This window comes from Cetorhinus maximus, chromosome 29, assembly GCF_964194155.1.
Source record: "Cetorhinus maximus chromosome 29, sCetMax3.hap1.1, whole genome shotgun sequence".
In the NCBI taxonomy this organism is placed as follows: domain Eukaryota; kingdom Metazoa; phylum Chordata; class Chondrichthyes; order Lamniformes; family Cetorhinidae; genus Cetorhinus; species Cetorhinus maximus.
Window position 1 is genome coordinate 11542184 of NC_135907.1, and position 19835 is coordinate 11562018.

Consider the following 19835-nt stretch of genomic DNA (forward strand, 5'->3'; position numbering starts at 1 on the left):
AACGTATTTCCTACCTATTTTGGTGTCATCGGCAAATTTAGCCACCATACATTTGATCCCTTCATCCCAATCATTGCCATAGATTGTAAATAGTTGAGGCCCCAGCACTGATCCCTGTGGCACTCCACTTGTTACAGCCTGCCAACCTGTAAAAGACTCATGTATCCCTACTCTCTGCTTCCTGTTAGCTAACCGATCTTCTATCCATGCTAATATGTTACCCCTACACCGTGTAATCTTATCTTGTGTATGTAACCTTTGATGTGGCATCTTATCAAATACCTTCTGGAAATCCAAGTACACCACATCTAAAGGTTCCCCTTTATCCACCTTGCTTGTCACTTCCTCAAAAAACTCTAATAAATTAATTCAATATGATTTCCCTTTCACAAAGCCATGTTGGTTCTGTCGGATCAAATTAATGTTTTTCTACGTATCCTGCTATAACCTCCTTAATAATAGATTCTAGCAATTTGCCTTTGACAGGCTAACTGGCCTGCAGTTTCTGCTTTCTGTCTCCCTCCTTTCTTGAATAAAGGTGTTATACTAGCTATTTTCCAACTTGCTGGGACCCTTCCAGAAGCGAAGGAATTTTGGAAACTTATAACCAATGCCTCTACTATCTCTGAAGCCATTTATTTTAAGGCCCAAGAATGTAGGCCATCTGGTCCTGGGGGTTTGTCAGTGTTCAGGTTGAATAGTTTGCCCAGCGCCTTTTCCCTGATGATGGTGATTGTTTTAAGTTCCTCCCTCCTGTTCATCCCTTGATTTTTCAAGTATATTTGGAAAGTTTCCCTCATCTTCTACTGTGAAGATGGACAGTATGCCTCTGCCAGTTCCTTGTTTTCCATTATCAGTGCCCTAGACTCAATCTCTGGAGGACCATCAATAGCTTTAGTTAGTCTTTTCCTATTTATATACTGTAGAAATCCTTATTGTCTGCTTTTATATTATTAGTTAGCTTTCTCTCATACTCTTATTTCTCCCTCTTTCTTTTTTTCAGTTGTTCTTTGCTGGTTCATAAAATTTGACCAATTTTCTGACCTACCACTAACCTTTGCAGATTTGTACAGTGTTCCTTTCAAATTGATACTATCCTTAACTTCCTTATTCAGCCATGGATGATGAACCTTTCTCAATCAGCCTTTCTTTCTCACTGGGTTAAATCTTTGCTGAGAGTTATTTATCTCCTTAAATTCTGCTACTGCATCTCTACTGTCCTACCTTTTAACCTAGTTTCCCAGTGCACTTTTGCTAGATCTGCTTTTATATCTTTATTACCTTTATTCAGGTTTAAAACACTAATCTTAAATTCGCACTTCTCCCCTTCAAACTGAGCGTGAAACTTTATCATGTTATGATTACTGTTACCTAGAGACTCCTTGACTATGAGGTTATTGATTAATCCTGTTAAATTACTCGTTACCAGGTCCAGAATAGCCTGCTTACTGAACTTACTGCTCTAAGAAACTGTCCACAATACACTCTATGGACTCATGTTCTAGGCTATCTTTGCTAATCTGATTCACCCAATCTACACATAGAGTCAAGTCACCCAAGATTATTGTGGTACCTTTCTTACGTGCCCCATTTATTTCTTCCTGTGTACCCTGTCCTACTGTCCTATTGTTAGGGAGCCTATAAACTACTCTCTCTTACCTTTACTATTTCTTATCTCCACCCTAACTGATTCTACATTTTGCTCTTTCGAGCCAAGGCCATCTCACTACTGCCCTAATGACATCTTTAATTAACAGAGCTACCCCGCCAACTTTTCCTAGCTTCCTAACTTTTTGAAATGTCAAATACTCTTCAATATTTAAATCCAGCCTTGGCCACCCTGCAGCCATGTCTCTGTAATGGCTCCATGTCTCCATGATCCTACATCTTCCATGAGGAGCCATGCTCAACCTGATAGTGGTTTGGAAAAGCACGAAGACTGAAAGCTAGCCCACGCACACTCCTTTCAAGTGTGGCTTCTTGACTTAAGTGGCTGATCGCAGATCACCTCTGAAATATTGAAATAAGTGATCCTCATCCTGTATAAGCTTAGGCACAGATGCCTCGTGGAAGAAGAATGATTATAAGAACTTTGCAATGGTGTGTCATAAGACTTAGAATTATTATTGTGGAGAAGGCAGTTGCTGGTGGGCATGATTCAGGAATAATATCTATTTTGTTCAGATTGTAGACATGATACTTTGACAGTTTCAATACGCAGTAATATAGTATAATTGCTCATTGGTGCACAAACACATTTTCAATGGTCAAAGTCTCCAGGCACTGTCAAACTAAGTGCTGGATTCCTGCAGAGTATATTTGGTGAAAATTTTTCTCATCTTGCATAGATCAGGGTTGTGGCTTGGGAAAATGTGAGTTCATATCTGTCACTCACTCACTCCTCAACTTTGGGAAGCAATTGGTGAACAGAGGCCTACTAGAGGATAATCAATTGGAGCAAATCTACCTCTCAGCATTTGGCTTCAAGGTACGGCCAGGGAATAGGTCACTTGCCTACCCAGTCAACCAAGAGCACATGTAAGGCAGGGAGCAACCAGCGAAAAACAGAGGCAGCATTATAAATGTAGGAGACAGCAATAATAAAAATTTGTCTTTAATTAGCACCTTTACTATTGAAAAATATCCCAAAGCACTTAACAGAGGTGTAATTAAAAATGCAGCGGCATAGATACAAAATTGGCTGAGTGACAGGAAGCAGAGAGCAATGATTAAAGGTTGTTTTTTTGGACTGGAGAGTGTGGCTCCCTCAGGGTTAGTATTAGGGTTACTGCTTTTCTAAATCTATATTAATGACCTAGACTTAGGTGTCCAGGGCATAATTTCAAAATTTGAAGACGACACAAAACTTGGAAGTATTGTGAGCTGTGAGCAGGACAGTGATAAACTTCAAGAGGACATAGACTGACTGGTGGAATGAGCAGGCACATGGCAGATGAAATTTAACGCAGAGAAATGTGAAATAGTAATATTTAGCAGGAAGAACGGCAATATAAACTAAAGGAAATAATTTTAAGGGGGATCCAGGAACTGGAGGATCTGGGGGTATATGTGCACAAAGTGCTGAAGGTGGCAGGGTGGGTTGAGAAAGCGGTTAAAGGCACATGGGATCCTGAGCTTTATAAATAGAGGCAGAGAGTACAAAAGCAAGGATGATATGGTGGGATGGGAATGTGGAATTCAAAACACAAACATATCAGCCATGATCTTAGTGAATGGCGGAGCAGGCTCGAGGGACCAAATAGCGTACTTCTGCTCCTATTTCATATATCCGTATAATACCATAAGACACTGATTCAGCCTCAACTGGCATATTGTGTCCAATTCTGGGCACTAAACTTTGGGAAGGCATTGGAGAGGGTGCAGATAAGATTCATTAGAATGGCTCTGGGTGTGAGAGACTTCAGTTACATGAATAGATTGACAAAGCTGAGACTGTTTTCCTTAGAGAAGAGAAGGTTGAGAGGAGATTTGATAGAGGTGTTAAAATCATGAGGGATCTGGATGGATTGGATAGATAGAAAGATAGAAACTGCTCCCACTGGCAGAAGCGTTGAAAATCAGAGGGCACCATTTTAAGATTATTGCCAAAGAACCAGGGACAACAAAAGGAAACTTTTTTTCTTAAACACAGCGTGTGGTTAGGATCTGGAACGCACTGCCTGAGACAGTGGTGGAGGCAGATTCATTGTGGCTTTCAAAAGGAAACTGGACGATTATCTGAAGAGAAAAGATGTGCGGCGCTACAGGGAAAAAGCGTGGAAGTGAGACTAGCTGAGTTACTCTCGCAGAGGGCCAGCATAACCATGATGGGTCAAATGTCCTCCCTTCTGTGTTCTAACCATTCGGTGATTCTATGTTCCTGTGGTAAGCAGATGCCAAACAAAAAGCACATATGAGGTGGGATGACGAAAAACTCGGCTTGAAAGGAGATGGAGGTGGAAAGATACATGAATTTTGGGAGATGTTGAGGAGGATAAGGAGGAATAATGCACCAGTCACAAAGAATATCATTTATGGCTTTGATTAGGGCTATCCCTGAGCTCCTCATATTTGCTGTTAGTGCTAAGTTGGTGGGGCATAGAGCAGATTGGACACAAGAAGTGTTACTTGGATCCACGCTGGATGGTGAAGTTAAAGCAAAGAAACAGCAGCTTTCCTTGCTGGAGAGAGTTTATTGATTTAGTTCACAGTCAACACTATCCCCATTTAGCTCTTTTGAGTCAACCAAATAAACCAAAATAACAAAATGAGGGACAAAATAAACGCAGCCCCTAAATTAGGGAAACTGCAAAAACAAAGTCAAAGTTTAAAGGATTCTTACAAACATTAAACCAAAATGTGATTAAGAGGGTCGATAAAACACTGCAGTCCCCACAGTGCCTACCGAGCATGGAAGGTATCCCCATTTAGCTCTTTTGGGTCAACCAAATGAACTAAATTAACAAAATCAGGGACAAAGTAAAAGCAGCCCCTAAATTAGGGAAACTGCAAAAACAAAGGCAAAATTTAAAGGAAACTTACAAACATTAAACCAAAATGTGACTAAGAGGGTCAATAAAACACCCCAGTCCTGTACAAATATCCATCACCTGTTTAGCGACATAATTGCCATTAAACCTTATCAATGTAATTAACAAGACATTGACAAGAAGCTGTGGGCAATTTCTGCTGGATTACTATTGTTATTGGATCATGGTTCTAATTAGTCTGACACAAATCATTTGCAAATGCATGCACACCCCTCTATATTTTCCTAAAACATTAAATATTCTTTGCAAAGAAGGCCAGAAATCCTTACCTTCTCCCAGACTCGCTCTTTGTTCAGTAAGATTATAACTAATTTGGGATGCATCTGGTACCCATCTTCACTGAAGGAGAGATTTCGCCCCTCGAAGCTTACATTCATAAGGTATCTGTAAGAAATAGAAGAAAGCCTCAAGGTTAATGTCTCCAAAGCAGAGTTGCCCATGTTTATTTCCGTCATCACTGGATGCTTAAAAAGCACTACAATTAGATGCTCTAAAGAAACCGTTATTCAATGTAGGAACCTGTGGGTTGTTTCTTCTTATGGTTCAAGCCTGCAGTTGGCATTCACTGCCTTATTATGTGATGCTATTTTCAGGATACGGGTGGTGACTGTATTCAGTAATCTCCCATCCTGCATGTTCAAAGATGCAAGGTTGAATTTGTATCGGTTACTATATCACCTGCCTCTGAGGCCTGGGTGGCACAGTGGGTTGCATGCTGGCCTGCCCCACGCACCCACAACACGTGTATTTACATCGCGCCTAGAATGTGGAAAAACTGCCCCGAGGCATTTCGCAGCGGAGTAACCAGTCTAAAATAAAAAATGGGACACTGAACAAAGGAAGGAGATATTAGGAGGAGTGACAAAAAGCTTTGTCAAAGTAGAGGGTTGTAAGGAAAGTCCTAAAAGGAGGAGAAGGAGGTGGCAAGGTAAGGGGGTTTACGGAGAGAATTACAGAGTTATGTTATACTTGCCTAACTGGAAAATTAGCAAATGCTGGCAGTCTGAAAGAAGCTGAAAGGCTCAAAAACAGTGTGACTCAGGCCCCACTTTCTGGTGGCTAAGCTAAATTGCACATTGACCCATGCTGGAGCATCGTAACCCCACAATATAATCCATTTTCTCTGGCACGGTCTTGGGGTTGCAGCTTTTGTAATGACATTTGAAAATAAAAACATACTCTGCGATTGCAGCAGGACACACGCTTGCAGTAACCGAAGCTGCACTTATTCCCCAACCTTCCATCGTTTGACCTGCAGGGAAAGCCTAAAGTACACAGAATTATCCCCACGTAGAATAAAAATGATGGTGATTTTGCAGGCATACATATGAGCATCAAGAGAGTGTGAGTCCAGAAGTCCATTATATGCCAGGTAGAAAGAACCAAGTCAACATGTTTACAGTGGCTCTATACCATCTGTGCCCACATCACAAGCTTGATGCCTCAAACCATTCCTACTTGTTTAGCTGAAGGACCAGAAACTTGGAAGTAAATTTCCTGAGGTTAATAGGCTATGCAAGTACTGCCACCCTATTTGAAGTACTTAAGTTCTAACAAGTGGCAGGTTCACTGGGACTACATTATAGTGTTGGAATATACAAAAAACAATCGAAGAGTATCAATCAGCATGCTTCCAGACAGAGTTACTAAATAAGCGCTATTTCTCGATATCCCTACTCAGACATGACCAGACCTCAGCATTTCATGGGTAAGGCAATCAAGCAAATCCCTCCCCTTTAAAGAATTAGGTCATTCCAATCTAGAAGACGCGATAAAGGTTACCAACCAAATTATTTCCTGTGCTGAAATGTTCGACTTCCATGGGATACAAGTTAAGATTGAGCAAGTTTGAAAAGGAAAACCAAACAGAACTTTTCTGCCCAACAGGTTACATTTACAGAGAAAAGGCTTGCATTTAGAATAGAGCTTTTCACAGCCTCTGAGTGATCAGAAGTGTGGTAAAAATGTTGGAAATGCATCAGTCAGTTTGCGCACAGCAAGATCCCTCAAACAGCAACATTATAATGACCAGTTAATCTGTCTTAGTGATGTTAGTTGAGGGACAAATATTGGTCAGGACAGAGGGAGGCTGCTCTTATTCCAAATAGTGCAATTGGATCTTTAATGCCCACCTGAGAAAGTAGGTGCCTCATTCAAATAATACCACCTCTAACGCGGCAGCACTCCCTCAGCTCTGCACTGAGAGAGTCAGCCTAGACTTTGCGCTCCAATTTCCAGTTGGGTTAGAACCCACAACCTTCTGACTCAGACAAGAGGGCTACCAGCTGAGCCATGGCTGACACCGGTGTGCTACATAGCACATTTGACATCGAAAAGCATTTCCAAAGCTCAAAGTTACCAATTAAGCAGGCACGGAAGTTCAATGAAACAGTTATTGCCACTGGGAAACTCCTCGGGAATCCTTCCACTCCACCGATGGAATGTAATGGGTTTGGGCGGATGCCCCCTGACTTAATGCTCAATGGAGGAGTGAGCTTATATGTCTGACCTGAACCCAATACATTCTCCCGAGGTGAGTTAGGTTCAAATTACAACAATATATTCTGTTCTTATTTTTAGGTAAAACGATTTGATTCAGTTGTTCATTACCCTTTATATTAAAAATTTGTATGTACTTCTTAGCTACAAATCTTTACTCACTGTTGTCCCACATCAACTTTTCCCTATAATAATTTTAGTCCAACTTCTCCCAATTGTCTGCCGTGACCTAGGTGGGCTACCTATGGTAGACCCAGAGAAATGGTGCAATTAGATTCATTTACAATGGAAAAGGCCTGTATAAACTATACAGAACACCTGTCCTGTACTGCCTTCAGCATTATAGACCAGCTCTCTTCTACTATATTCAGCATTACAGCATAAAAATGCGTACCTCTCGCCTGTATTGTTTTGTTGTTTACAGTATTACAGATCACCTCTGCATTCACCATTGCAGTCCACCAGTCCCATATGATATTGAATAGTATGGCTCATTAACTCCATAATGCAAAACAGGATTACAGGCCAGCTCTCCTGCAATGCATTTAGCATTACAGTCCCGCATGATATTGAACCCCCTGTCACATTACTGTAACATAGCCCGCATCACTGTAAATAATCATAGTGAGAACAACCACTGTGAACATCCACAGCTGCATAGGGCACCCCCGACTGCACCCGTGTGACATTCCTCACTCCAGGCTAGACTTGTCTAAGCGAGGTCAGCAATTCGATACCATTCAGTGCTGAAGCTGGGGCAGGTTATTGATGGGGACGTGAGGTTCACAAGAAATTGATGCCCAAACTCAGTTTACAAAGGAAACTGATTTGCAATAGGATAGGGTCGCAGAGTCAATTCATATGGGTGGACATGATCCAACGCAGAGTTATGGAGGCACACTGGCCAAAATTATGTACTTCTGTCTGCTTACTGAGCCTAAGATGAACATAATATGTACGACCATTTGGGCATGAGGTCCTCTACTTTGTGCCGATGGCATGACTGTGCCATATTGGCATACCCATCACTCCTTAGCAGCAATAAAACATATGGTCTGCTTTTCAAGCTTTAATCTGGCTACTTTCATTGTCATGATAGGATCTGAATTCATCACCATTGGGTTGATAGTCGAGCAAGATAAGCATATTCTCAATCAGAATCCTCAGATGCAGTTTGATGTGCTTTTAGAGAGAGGTAGGGTTGAAGTTGAAAATGAGGTAAGGTACTGGATTGAGGTTACCCGGCATTAGGGACAGAGGTGTAGGTTAGATTTTGAAGGGATGAGGTTGGTAGGAGGGGTTGAGGTTATTGGGAATGAGGTAGGGAGGAGGGGTTGAGGTTGCTGGGGATGAGGTAGGGAGGATGGGGTTGAGGTTGCTGAGGATGAGGTAGGGAAGAAGGGTTGACATTATTTGGGGATGGGGTTGGGAGGAGGGGTTGAGGATATATTGAAAAGAGATAGCAAAGTGGGGCTGATTCATCAGATGGGATGCTAACGGGGCCAAATCAATTGGTTTTGATCATAAAATATCTGCAGCTGTAATTTGATTTTTCAATCTTTTTCTGATCTGTGAATCACAAGCGAAGAACTGAGAGGCTTGAATTTCACAAAGAGCCAGTTTTTCACTCTCACTTTCCTCTCTCCAGACAAAGAAAATATGGTTAGCAATAAAATACTATGACATATATATATTCTAATTACACCATTATACTCCTTGGCATCAAAGACTCTGCATTGCTGACTCACACCGCACATATCATGGTGACATGTTCTAGTTGGCCAAATATTTGCCTGTGTGGTTGATCTATGCAGAAAACGTTATTCCCTTGGGAATTCTGTGCTGACAGAGATTTATATCACCACTAGAAGCAAATAATTACTTAAAAGGCAGACTTTACTGAACCTCCAAAACATCAGCCCTAGAAAAATAAGGCTCATTAGCTTCAACTAATCTATTAACTTCAGGCAAAAAAGTAGTGTTATGATTTTCTGCACTGAAATAATATCTCCTGGACACAAAGTCAGACAGAGGTCAAGATTTACAAATTTACTTCCAGAGGTACTGTTGCCAATTTTATCCATGGTGTGATTTTGGCAGAGAAGGTTTAAGCTGATGCACTGATGCCCATGTTAAAATAGCAGACGGTGAGGAGTGTGTCAAATATTCCTGCACTAATGTCAGGAAGTGCAGGAAATTTGGTCTCAAGGGTTACAACAGCACCAGCTCGTACATTGTAAAACATAAGTCAGGGTAAATTTAATATCAAAGCAAAATACTGCAGATGCTGGAAATCTGAAACAAAAACAGAAAATGCTGGAAAAGCTCAGCAGGTCTAGCAGCATCAGTGGAGAGAGAAACAGAGTTAACGTTTCGAGTCGGTATGACTACGGACTTGAAACATTAACTGTTTCTCTTTCCACAGATGATTCTAGGCCTGCTGAGTTTTTCCAGCATTTTCTGTTATTGTTTCAGGGTAAACTTAAGTTTGTCCTATGTTGTTTTGATTAATGAAAAGCATCAGACACTTTAGTAAAATCAAGAGAACTCAGCAACTTCTCTCTGAACAACAGCAGAGATCCCATGATTGAGGAAGGGCATTTACTCCGAGGGGAGAAGAGTATTGTTACTCCCAGAAGAGGACAGGAGTCATACTCCCACTGCAGAAGGGATTCTCCAGAATTACATACTCTTGAATTTTGAAGCACTTTATGAAACACAAACTCTTAAATTAGTGCATTCAGTCTGGTGCATTCTCAGATTGCCATACTCTCATATTGGCACACTCTGAGGTTGGCATAGCCTCAGATTGGCACACTTTTAGATTGGTTCTCGTTCATTCATACACTCTCTGTATGGGGATTCCCGCTGATGCCCTTACAGATTGTTACATGCTCAGATTGATGCACTCACTGTTACAATCCCCCAATGGCATGCACAATCTCAAGTTTTATGGTCTCATAGGTACAGTCTTAGATTTGTGTACTCTTGGACTGGTGTCCTCTCAGAGGGATGCACTCTCATTGACACACTTTCTCATTGTTATTTTCATTGGCACATTCTCATTACTGCCCACTCACAATGATGCACTCTCATTGGCACACACTCTCAGATTGTTATTCTCATTGGCACTCTCATTAGTGCCCACTCACATTGATGCACTCTCTCTGGCACACACTCTCAGATTGCTTCTCTCTCATTATTACATTCTTCATTTTAGCCACTCTTGTTGGTGCACATTTGTTGCACAGATTTTACATTCACATTGGTACCTCTCAGATTGATGCAGATTCCTCTACTCTTGGGTTAGTGCCATCTCAGTTTGATGTCTCATTGGTTCACTCTCAAAACATTACTCTCCTTGAAATAGTCTCAGATGACAATGTTGTCAGAATGGTGCTCTCTCTGGTAGACTCAGATTTGCACACTCCCATGGGCACCATCTCAAATTGTTCCATTTCAGGTTGTCAAAGGCTCACATTACCGCATTCTCGTCAGTGCACAGTCAGATGGATGCACTCACAGATTGTTAAACTCTCGGATTATTCAATTCTCACGTTGGGGCACTCTCACATTGGGGCACTCTCACATTGGGGCACTCTCAGCATGGGACACTCTCAGCATGGGACACTCTCAGATTGGAATACACTCGGATTGGCATACTCTAAGATTGGTACACCATGAGATTGCTACACACTCACAATGGTGTACTCTCAGATTGGTGCACTCTCAGGTTCTCATTAGTACAGACACATTGGTCCAGTAGCAATTGTTACAGTTAGATTGGATCACTTTCAAGTTGGTACACCACAGATTTGTGCTTTCTTAGATTGGGACACCCTCAGATTGGTAAAGTCTCACATTGGTGCACCCTCGGAATGGTACACTCTCAGATTCGTATACTCACATATTGGTATACTCTAAGATTGGTACACCATGAGATTGCTACACTCTCAGATTGGTATACTTCAAGATTGGTACGCTCTCAAATTGGTACACACTTAGATTGGTACACTGTCAGATAGGTACAGGCTCAGGTTGCTACACACTCAGGTTCATGCATTCTCAGATTGGTACACTCTCAGATTGGTGCACACTCAGATTGGTGCACACTCAGATTGGTGCACACTCAGATTGGTGCACACTCAGATTGGTGCACGTTCAGTTTGGTACACTCTCAGATTGGTACATTCTCAGGTTGGTATACTCTAAAATTGGTACACCATGAGATTGCTACACCCTCAGATTGGTACATTCTGAGATTGATACATGCTCACATTGGTGCACCCTCAGAATGGTACACTCTCAGGTTGGTGCACACTCAGATTGGTGTAATCTCAGTTTCGTACATTCTCAGGCTGGTACATTCTCAGACTGGTGAACTTTCAGACTGGAACACTCTCACATTGCTACGCTCTCAGATTGGTACATTCTCAGATTGATGCACTCTCACATTGGAGCAGTCTCAGAATGGTACACTCTCAGATTGGTATACTCTCAGATTTGTATACTCAAAGATTGGTACACCATGGGATTGCTACACTCCCAGGTTGGTACGCTCACAGATTGGTACCGTCTCAGATTGGTACACTTTCAGACAGGTATATTCTCAAACTGGTATACTCTCAGATTGGTACATTCTCAGGTTGGCACATTCTCAGATTGATACACTCTCACATCGGTGCACCCTCAGAATAGTACACTCTCAGATTGGTATGCTCTCAGAATTGTATACTCTAAGATTGCTACACTCTCAGATTGGTACTCTCTCAGATTTGTATAATCTCAGATTGGTACACTCTCAAATTGGTGTACGCTCAGATTGGTGTACTCTGAGGGTGTAATCTCAGATTGGTATACTCTCAGATTGGTACACCCTCAGACTGCTGCACCATGAGATCGGTAGACTAAATGATTGGTGTACTCTCAAGTTGCTGCACTCTCAGGTTGGTACAGCCTCAGGTTGGTACAGCCTCAGATTGGTACACTCTCAGATTGGTGCACTCTCAGATTGGTGGACTCTCAGATTGGTGCACTCTCAGATTGGTGCACTCTCAGATTGGTGCACTCTCAGACTGGTGCACTCTCAGACTGGTGCACTCTCACATGGTGCACCCGCAGAATGGTGCACTCTTGGAGTGGAATACTCTCAGATTGGTGCACCCTCAGATTGGTGCATCCTCAGATTGGTGCACCCTCAGATTGGTGCACCCTCAGATTGCTACCATTTCAGAATGGTACACTCTCAGATTGGTATACTCAGACTGGTATACCCTTAGATTGGTACACTCTCTGATTGGTACACACTCACATTGGTACACTCTAAGATTCATGCACTCTGATTGGTACAGTCCCAGATTGGTACACTCTCAGATTGGTACACTCAGTTTGGTATACTCAGATTAGTACACTCTCAGTTTGGTACACTCAGATTAGTACACTCTCAGTTTGGTACACTCAGATTAGTACACTCTCAGTTTGGTACAGTCTCAGACTGGTGCACTCTCAGATTGGTACACTCTCAAATTGATGCACTCTCACATTTGTGCACCCGCAGAATGGTGCACTCTCAGAGTGGAATACTCTCAGATTGGTATGCTCTCAGATTGGTAGTCTCGTGTTGGTACACCCTTGAATTGGTGCATTCTCAGATTGGCGCATTCTCAGATTGGTACACTGTCAGTTTGGTATAGTCTCAGATTAGTGCACTCTCCGATTGCTACACTCTCCGATTGCTACACTCTCAGATTGGTACGTTCTCAGATTGATACGCTCTCACATTGGTGCACCCTCAGAATTGTACACAGTCAGATTGGTATACTCTCAGATTGGTACACCATGAGATTGCTACACTTTCAGATTGGTACACTCTCAATTTGGTACACTCTCAGATTGGTGCATTCTCAGATTGGTATACTCCCAGATTGGTGCAGTCTCAAATCGCTACACTCTCAGATTGGTGCACTCTCAGATTGGTACACTCTCATTAGTGCGCTCTTCGATAGTTATTCCCAAGAAAGTTTACTCTCATTGCTACATTCTCAGACTGTTAAGGTCTCAGAATGGTGCACTTTCAATGGTACATACTCAGATTGGTGCACTCTCATTGGTACAAACTAAGATTGGCTCGCTTTCACACTGGTACAAAGATTGCTGCATTCTCATTGGTACATTCTTAGATTGTTACACTGTGAGATTGGTGCGATTTCATTGGTGCATTCTCAGGTTTTTGACAGACTGATTGGAGAACTTTCACTGATGTACTGTTAGACTTGAACACTGTCAAATTTAAACACTCCCATTAGAACACTCTGAAATTGCCGATCCCTCAGTATTGTTCTCCCTTAGTGGTATACTCTCACATTGTTACATTCAGGTTGGTGCAATCTTGGAGTGGCATCTTCTAAAATTGATGGGATCTCATTGGTACACGCTTGAATTTATCCTCTCTCAATAGTGCACAGATTTTGGTGCATTCTCAGGTTGGTTCTACTCTCACATTGGACAATTCTCATTGGAGCACTCTCAGGTTGGTGCCTTCTCATTTGTACACACTCAGACTGATGCACTGTCAGATTGGCTTACACTCTTTTGTGTACTCTCAGGATAGTATACTCCCATTGATACAAACTAAGGTTCTTGCACTCAGATTGGTTTGCTCTCAGACTGGTGTACTATTGAATTGGCGCACTGAAAGATTGGTGCACTCTTCTGGTGCACACTCAGATTGGTACATATTGCTACATTTCTGCATTTTATTGGTGCAGTCTCAGGTTGTAACATTCATTGGCACACCCTCAATCAGATGGTTACACTGCCAGCTTGGTGCACTCTCATTTGTACAAGCTTAAATTGTTAGACATGGATTGGTGCACTCTTAAATTGGTACACTCAGATTGTTCAACTCTCAGGTTGCTAAACTCTCGGAGTGGGACATTCTTGGACCGGTGCACTCTCAGAATGGTACACACTCAGATTGGTACACACTCAGAATGGTGCAGTGTTAAAATGGTGCACTCTCAGATTAATACACTCTCAGATTAGTACACTCAGATTTGTGCAATCTCAGATTTGTACGCTGTCAGACTGGTACAATCTCAAACTAATGAACTCTCAGGTTAGAATACTCTTGGGTTGGCACGTTCTCAGGCTGGTACACTGTAAGACTGATACACCTCCAGATTGGTACACCCCCAGGTTTGTACACCCTCAGATTGGTGTTGCACTCTCAGATTGTTGCACTCTCAGATTGTTGCACTCTCAGATTGTTGCACTCTCAGATTCTTGTACACTCAGATGATTGTACATTCAGATTGATGCACTCTGAGATTGGTAAACTCTCAGATTGATGCAATCTCAGATTGGTATACCCTCAGGTTGGTACACCCTCAGATTGCTACACCTCAGATTGTTACACTCTCAGAATGGTTAGATTGGTACACTCTCAAACTGGTACACCCTCAGATTGGTACACTCTCAGATTGATAAACTCTCAAACTGGTGCACTTTCAGATTGGTACATTCTCAGATTGATTCACTCTCACATTGGTGCACTCTCAGATTGGTACACTCAGATTCTTGTACTCGCAAATTGATGCGCTCACATTGGCACACTTTCTGCTAGTCACACTAGCATAATGGTTTACTCTCATTGGTACGTTCTCAGGCTGATAGATTCTCATTACTACATATTGAAATTGGTGTACTCCCATTGTTACAAGCTAAGATTGGGTCATTCACAAATTGGTACACTCAAAGCTTGGTAATTGATTGTTATTTTCTCAGATTGTCACATGGGTGAGATTGTTGCAATTTCGTTGGTACACTCTCAGATTGTTGTTGGACAGATTAGTTCACTCTTGTTGAAATATTCTGAGATTTGTGTACTTTTAGATTAGGAAAACTTTCATTGGTGCGCTCTCAGTTTGATACATTCTTATTGGTACACTGTCAGACTGTTACACTCATTGGTACACTCTCAGATTGGAGCACTGTCATTGGAACACTGAAATTGGTTTACCCTTAGAATAGTTTGCTCTCAGTGGTACAGGCTCAGATTATTGCATTGATATTGTCATCATCATTGGTACACTCAGATTGGTGCACTCTCATACTGATACACTGTCAGATTGGTGTAAGATCATGTGTTTGCTCTCTGATTGGTGCACTCAGATTAGCTCACTCTCAATATTACACTCATTATTTCACATTCAGTTTGATGCACTCTTAGATTGGAATACCCTTGAACTGTACAGTCCTAAATTGGTATACACTTAGATTGCACACTCTCATTAGTACACTCATTGGCATAACCTCAGATGTTTGAACTATCAGATAGGCATCATCTCAATTATTCACTGTCAGATTTCTGGGCTCTAATAAATACACCCTCAGATTGTTACATTATCATATTGATGTACATTCGAAGAAGTCATTGGTATAGCATGTGGTTGTGCGCTCATTGGTGCATGGTCAGATGGAACACTCTCAGATTGTCCAATTTTATTGGTATACTCTCATATTGCTGCGCTGCCAGACTGGCGCACACTCACTTGTGCATTCTCAGACTGGCACACTATCAGATTGGTGGACTCTCAGATTGGTTAAATCTTGGATTGGTGCACTCTCATTGTTACACTGAGATTGAAGTGCATCCAAATTGATGTATGTTCAGATTGGTGCACTCTCATTGGTCCAGCCTCAGAATGTTACACTCAGATTTTACACTCTCAGTGGTATACTCTCACATTTGTGTACTCATACTTTGGTGTCCTCTCAGATTGTTATCCTCATTGGTGAACAAGCAGATTGTAACTCTGCTACTTTAGCACACTTTCATTGGCACACTCTCAGATTTTTGCCATCTTATTGGGACATTCTCAGATGGTTACAATGCTAGATTGATGCCCTGTCTTTGGTACATTTTTAGACCGGTGCATGCTCAGTCTGGCACAATCTCAGATTGACACATTCTCAGTTTGGTGCTCTCAGATTGTTACACTTCCAAATTGGTGGCTGTCATTGATAAACTCTCAGACTTGTGCACTCTCCAGTGATGCATTTCTGGACTGGTGCATTCTCAGACTGGTACACTTTCATTGGTACACTCTCCAATTTTCACACGTATTGCCACAGTCTCACTGGTACACTATCAGATTGCTACATTCTCAGTGGCACACTGTTACAACCTCATTCTGATACACTTTCAGGTTGTTACACTAGAAAATTAGTGCAGATTGTTGCACTTAGATTGGCACATACACACCGGTACAAACAGATTGGTGCACTCTCAGATTGGTGCACCATGATTGGTCTACGTTAATTAGTATGCTCTCATTACTGTATTCTGATTGGTGGACATTCATTAGCGAACGCTTAGATTTTTAAACTGACAGAATGCTGCAGTCTCATTGGTTCATTCACAAATTGGTCCTCTCTCTGGTGCACATTCATTGATACACTCAGTTTGGTGCAGTTAAAGATTGGTGACCTCATTGTTGGATTAGTACACTTTGTGCACTCCCATAGGTATATTCTCAGATCTTTACACTTAGGTTAATTCACTCTTTTTGGTACATTCTCAAATTTGTTCACTATTAGTGGTATACTGTTTGATTTAACACTGAGTAGGGCATTTTCTTCGGTACCCCTCACAGATTGGTTCACTTTCAAAGTGATACAATGCCAGATTGGTGCAATCTCATTGGTAAACTCTGTAACCTGTTCACTCCCATTGATACACTCTATTCAAGTTGGTCACTCCCATTGATGCACACTCAGATTGGTACATTCAATGGCAGACTCTCAGTTGGTTATACTGGCAGATTGTTGCCCTCTGATCATTGGTGCATGTACAGATTGGTGCATTTGCAGAATGGTGCACACTTACTGGTGTAATCTCACATTGGCAGACACTGATTTGTATATTGTCACAATGTCACACTCTCAGATTGTTACACTCTGCAATTGTTACCCAGCCAGATTTGCCCATTCTCACTAGTTCACTCTCAGATTGATGTACTCTCAATGTTACACTCTCAGATTGTGAGACTGCAAAGTTTGTTCACTCACATTGGGATACACTCAAGATTGGTATATTCTCTTAAGTACATTCTTAATTTGGTTTGTTCTTATTGGTACACCCTCAGATCAGTACACCCTTAGATTTGTACACTCTTATTGATACACTCAGATTGGCACAGTCTCAGGTTGGTCCACACTAACTGGGGCACCCTCCAATTGGTGCACTGTGACTGGTACATTCTCAGATTGTTAAACTCATTGGCACTCTCAAATGTTTACACTGCTACTTTGATGCCCTCTTAGTGGTGCACGTTCAGCTTGGTGCATGTTCAGACCAATGCACTTTCAGTATGGTGCACTCTCGTATTACTACACTCTGATTGGCAGGCTGAGAAACTGCCACATCTCCTTGGTCAGTGTACTCACTGCTTATCTCTCAATTGGTTGTATTGGTTACACTGCCAGATTAGTGCACTCAGATTGCTCACTTTCACTGATACACTCCCAGATTGATGCACTCTCGGATTATTACACTGCCAGATTTTTCCACTCTAATTATTACACTCTCAGATTGTTACACTCTCATCGATGCACCCAGATTGGTTCACACTCATGATTGTACTCTCAGATGTTACACTGCCAGATTTGTGCTGCTTGGTTTGTAAACTCTCAGATTGGTGCACTCTCAGATTTGATCACTCCTATTAGCATATTCTCAGATTGTTACACATTAGCACCCTCTCACTGGTACAACACTGTGCACTTATTGGTACACTCTTAGACTTGTTCATATACATGCTAGTGTACTCTCATTGGGCCACCCTCAAATCATACGCTGCCAGATTGGTGTCCTTATATTGTTCCACTCTCAGATTAGTACACATGGATTAGCTCATTCTGATTGGCACACTTTAACATTGGTTCAGTCTCCTTGGTACATTCTTAGGTTTGTTCACTCTCATTGATGCACTCTTAAATTTGTGCATACTGGATTGGCGAGCTATCATTGACATCCTACACTCATAGGCTGTTGTACCATCATAGGTACACTCGCTGATTGGTTCACTCTCTGGCTGGTACACTCGCTGATTGGTACTCTCACTGATTGGTACTCACTGACTGGTACACTTGATTGGTACACTTTCAGATCATCATGCTCCCAGATTGTTACACTCTCAATGTGGTGCAGTCTCATTGTTACACACCCATATTGCACATGTTGACTGGTATAAAATCAAAATAGAACAATCTCAGATTTATACCAGACCAGATTAGTTTCCTCTCATTGGTACACTGACAGAGTGTTACTCTCATTGGAGCCCTCTTGGACAGTGACTCTGCCACTTTGGTGGAGTAGTATTGATACACACACAGATTAGCATGTGCTCAGACTGTTACACTCTTAGATTGAGGCACTTTCACTGCTACACACTCATATTGGCACAATCTGACTGGTACAATATCAGAATGGCATGCTCTCAGATTGTTGCAGTGCCAGATGGATTCAATGCTAATGGTTCATTCATATTGGCAAAATCACAGAGTGGTGTATATTCAGAGTGGGGCTAACTCATTGTCATACTTTCAGACTGGTGCACATTCAAACTCCTTACTCATAGCACCCTCGCCTTTGAATCAGAGGGTTGTGGGTTCATGTCCCACTCCCAGAAACCAAGAACTGTGATTGTACTCGAAAGAGTTGCAATCTGTGACTGTTGATAACTCGAAAGAGTTTCAAACTCCTTACTGCTACACTCTCAAATTAGTGCCAGAATGGTGCACTCCCAGGCGGTTACACTGCAAGATTGGTGCACTCTCGTTAGTACACTCCCAGATTGTTACACTCATTGGCACATTTAGGAAAATTTACACAGCTAGATTGGTGGTCTCTTATTGCTACACTCTCAGGTTTCCCGCACTCTCAGGTTTCCGCACTCTCGGATATTAGCTCACTCTTATTGATATTGGTTTACTCTGACACTCTCAGATCCTTACACTCATTGCCACATTTTTGGGAGGTCACACAGTCACTTGGTGCATTTTCATCAGTGCCCTCTTGCACTGGCATACATTGGTACAATGTCAGAAAGAGGCACACTCATATTGTTGAACACTCAGGTTGTTGTACTGCCAGATTGGTGCACACTCATTGGCTGATCTACTCACTGGTAATTTTAGTTTGTTGTGCTCTCAAATTGATTCACCCTCATTGATACACTCACAGATCAGTGCACTCTTGGGGGAAATGTTATGGAGGCGACAGGGTTCTGGGCTGCTGGGTGGAGAGCCAGTGAAACACCTATCTTGCCTCCTTTGAGGAAGGCCCACCAAATTATAAGACAATCAGGCAATTAGCATGCCAGGCCTTCCACGGGATCAAGGCCCCATGCCTACCAAGAGCTGCCATCCAATCAGAGGCCTGTAGCTCTTTTCAGCAGCTCCAGCCATTGGCTGAGGTAGGAATAAACACACTGAAGGCCCAGGATTGTGCAGCAACCCAGCCCAAAGGTAAGTCATGGCGGGAATAGTTTCATGGGGCGGGGGTTATAGGGGAGGAGATCGAGTCGGGTTGGCAGCTAAGGGGAGATGGCTCCCAAGTGGACCCAACTCTTCCTGATGCAGGGTCTCTTGATCAGCTACTAAGTGCCCATGACTGGGGGACCTCCTCCCCCCAGACCACCAGCACCTGCACACTCAGGTTTCCTTGCCATGCTCTCCGTGTGGTGACAGTCCCATCCACTCTGGGTTAATACCAGTGGCAAC

At 42.3% G+C, this 19835-nt stretch overlaps 1 protein-coding gene across 1 annotated transcript in view; it reads right to left on the reverse strand.

Annotated features, from left to right (window-relative positions):
* The window catches only part of LOC144669328 (glutamate receptor ionotropic, NMDA 2B-like), a 264087-nt gene that overhangs the window by 73895 nt on the left and 170357 nt on the right, over positions 1–19835 (reverse strand). The window contains exon 3 of the mRNA XM_078531691.1: positions 4820–4934. Within this exon, the coding sequence (XP_078387817.1) occupies positions 4820–4934 (115 nt within the window). The remainder of the gene's footprint in view (positions 1–4819; positions 4935–19835) is intronic.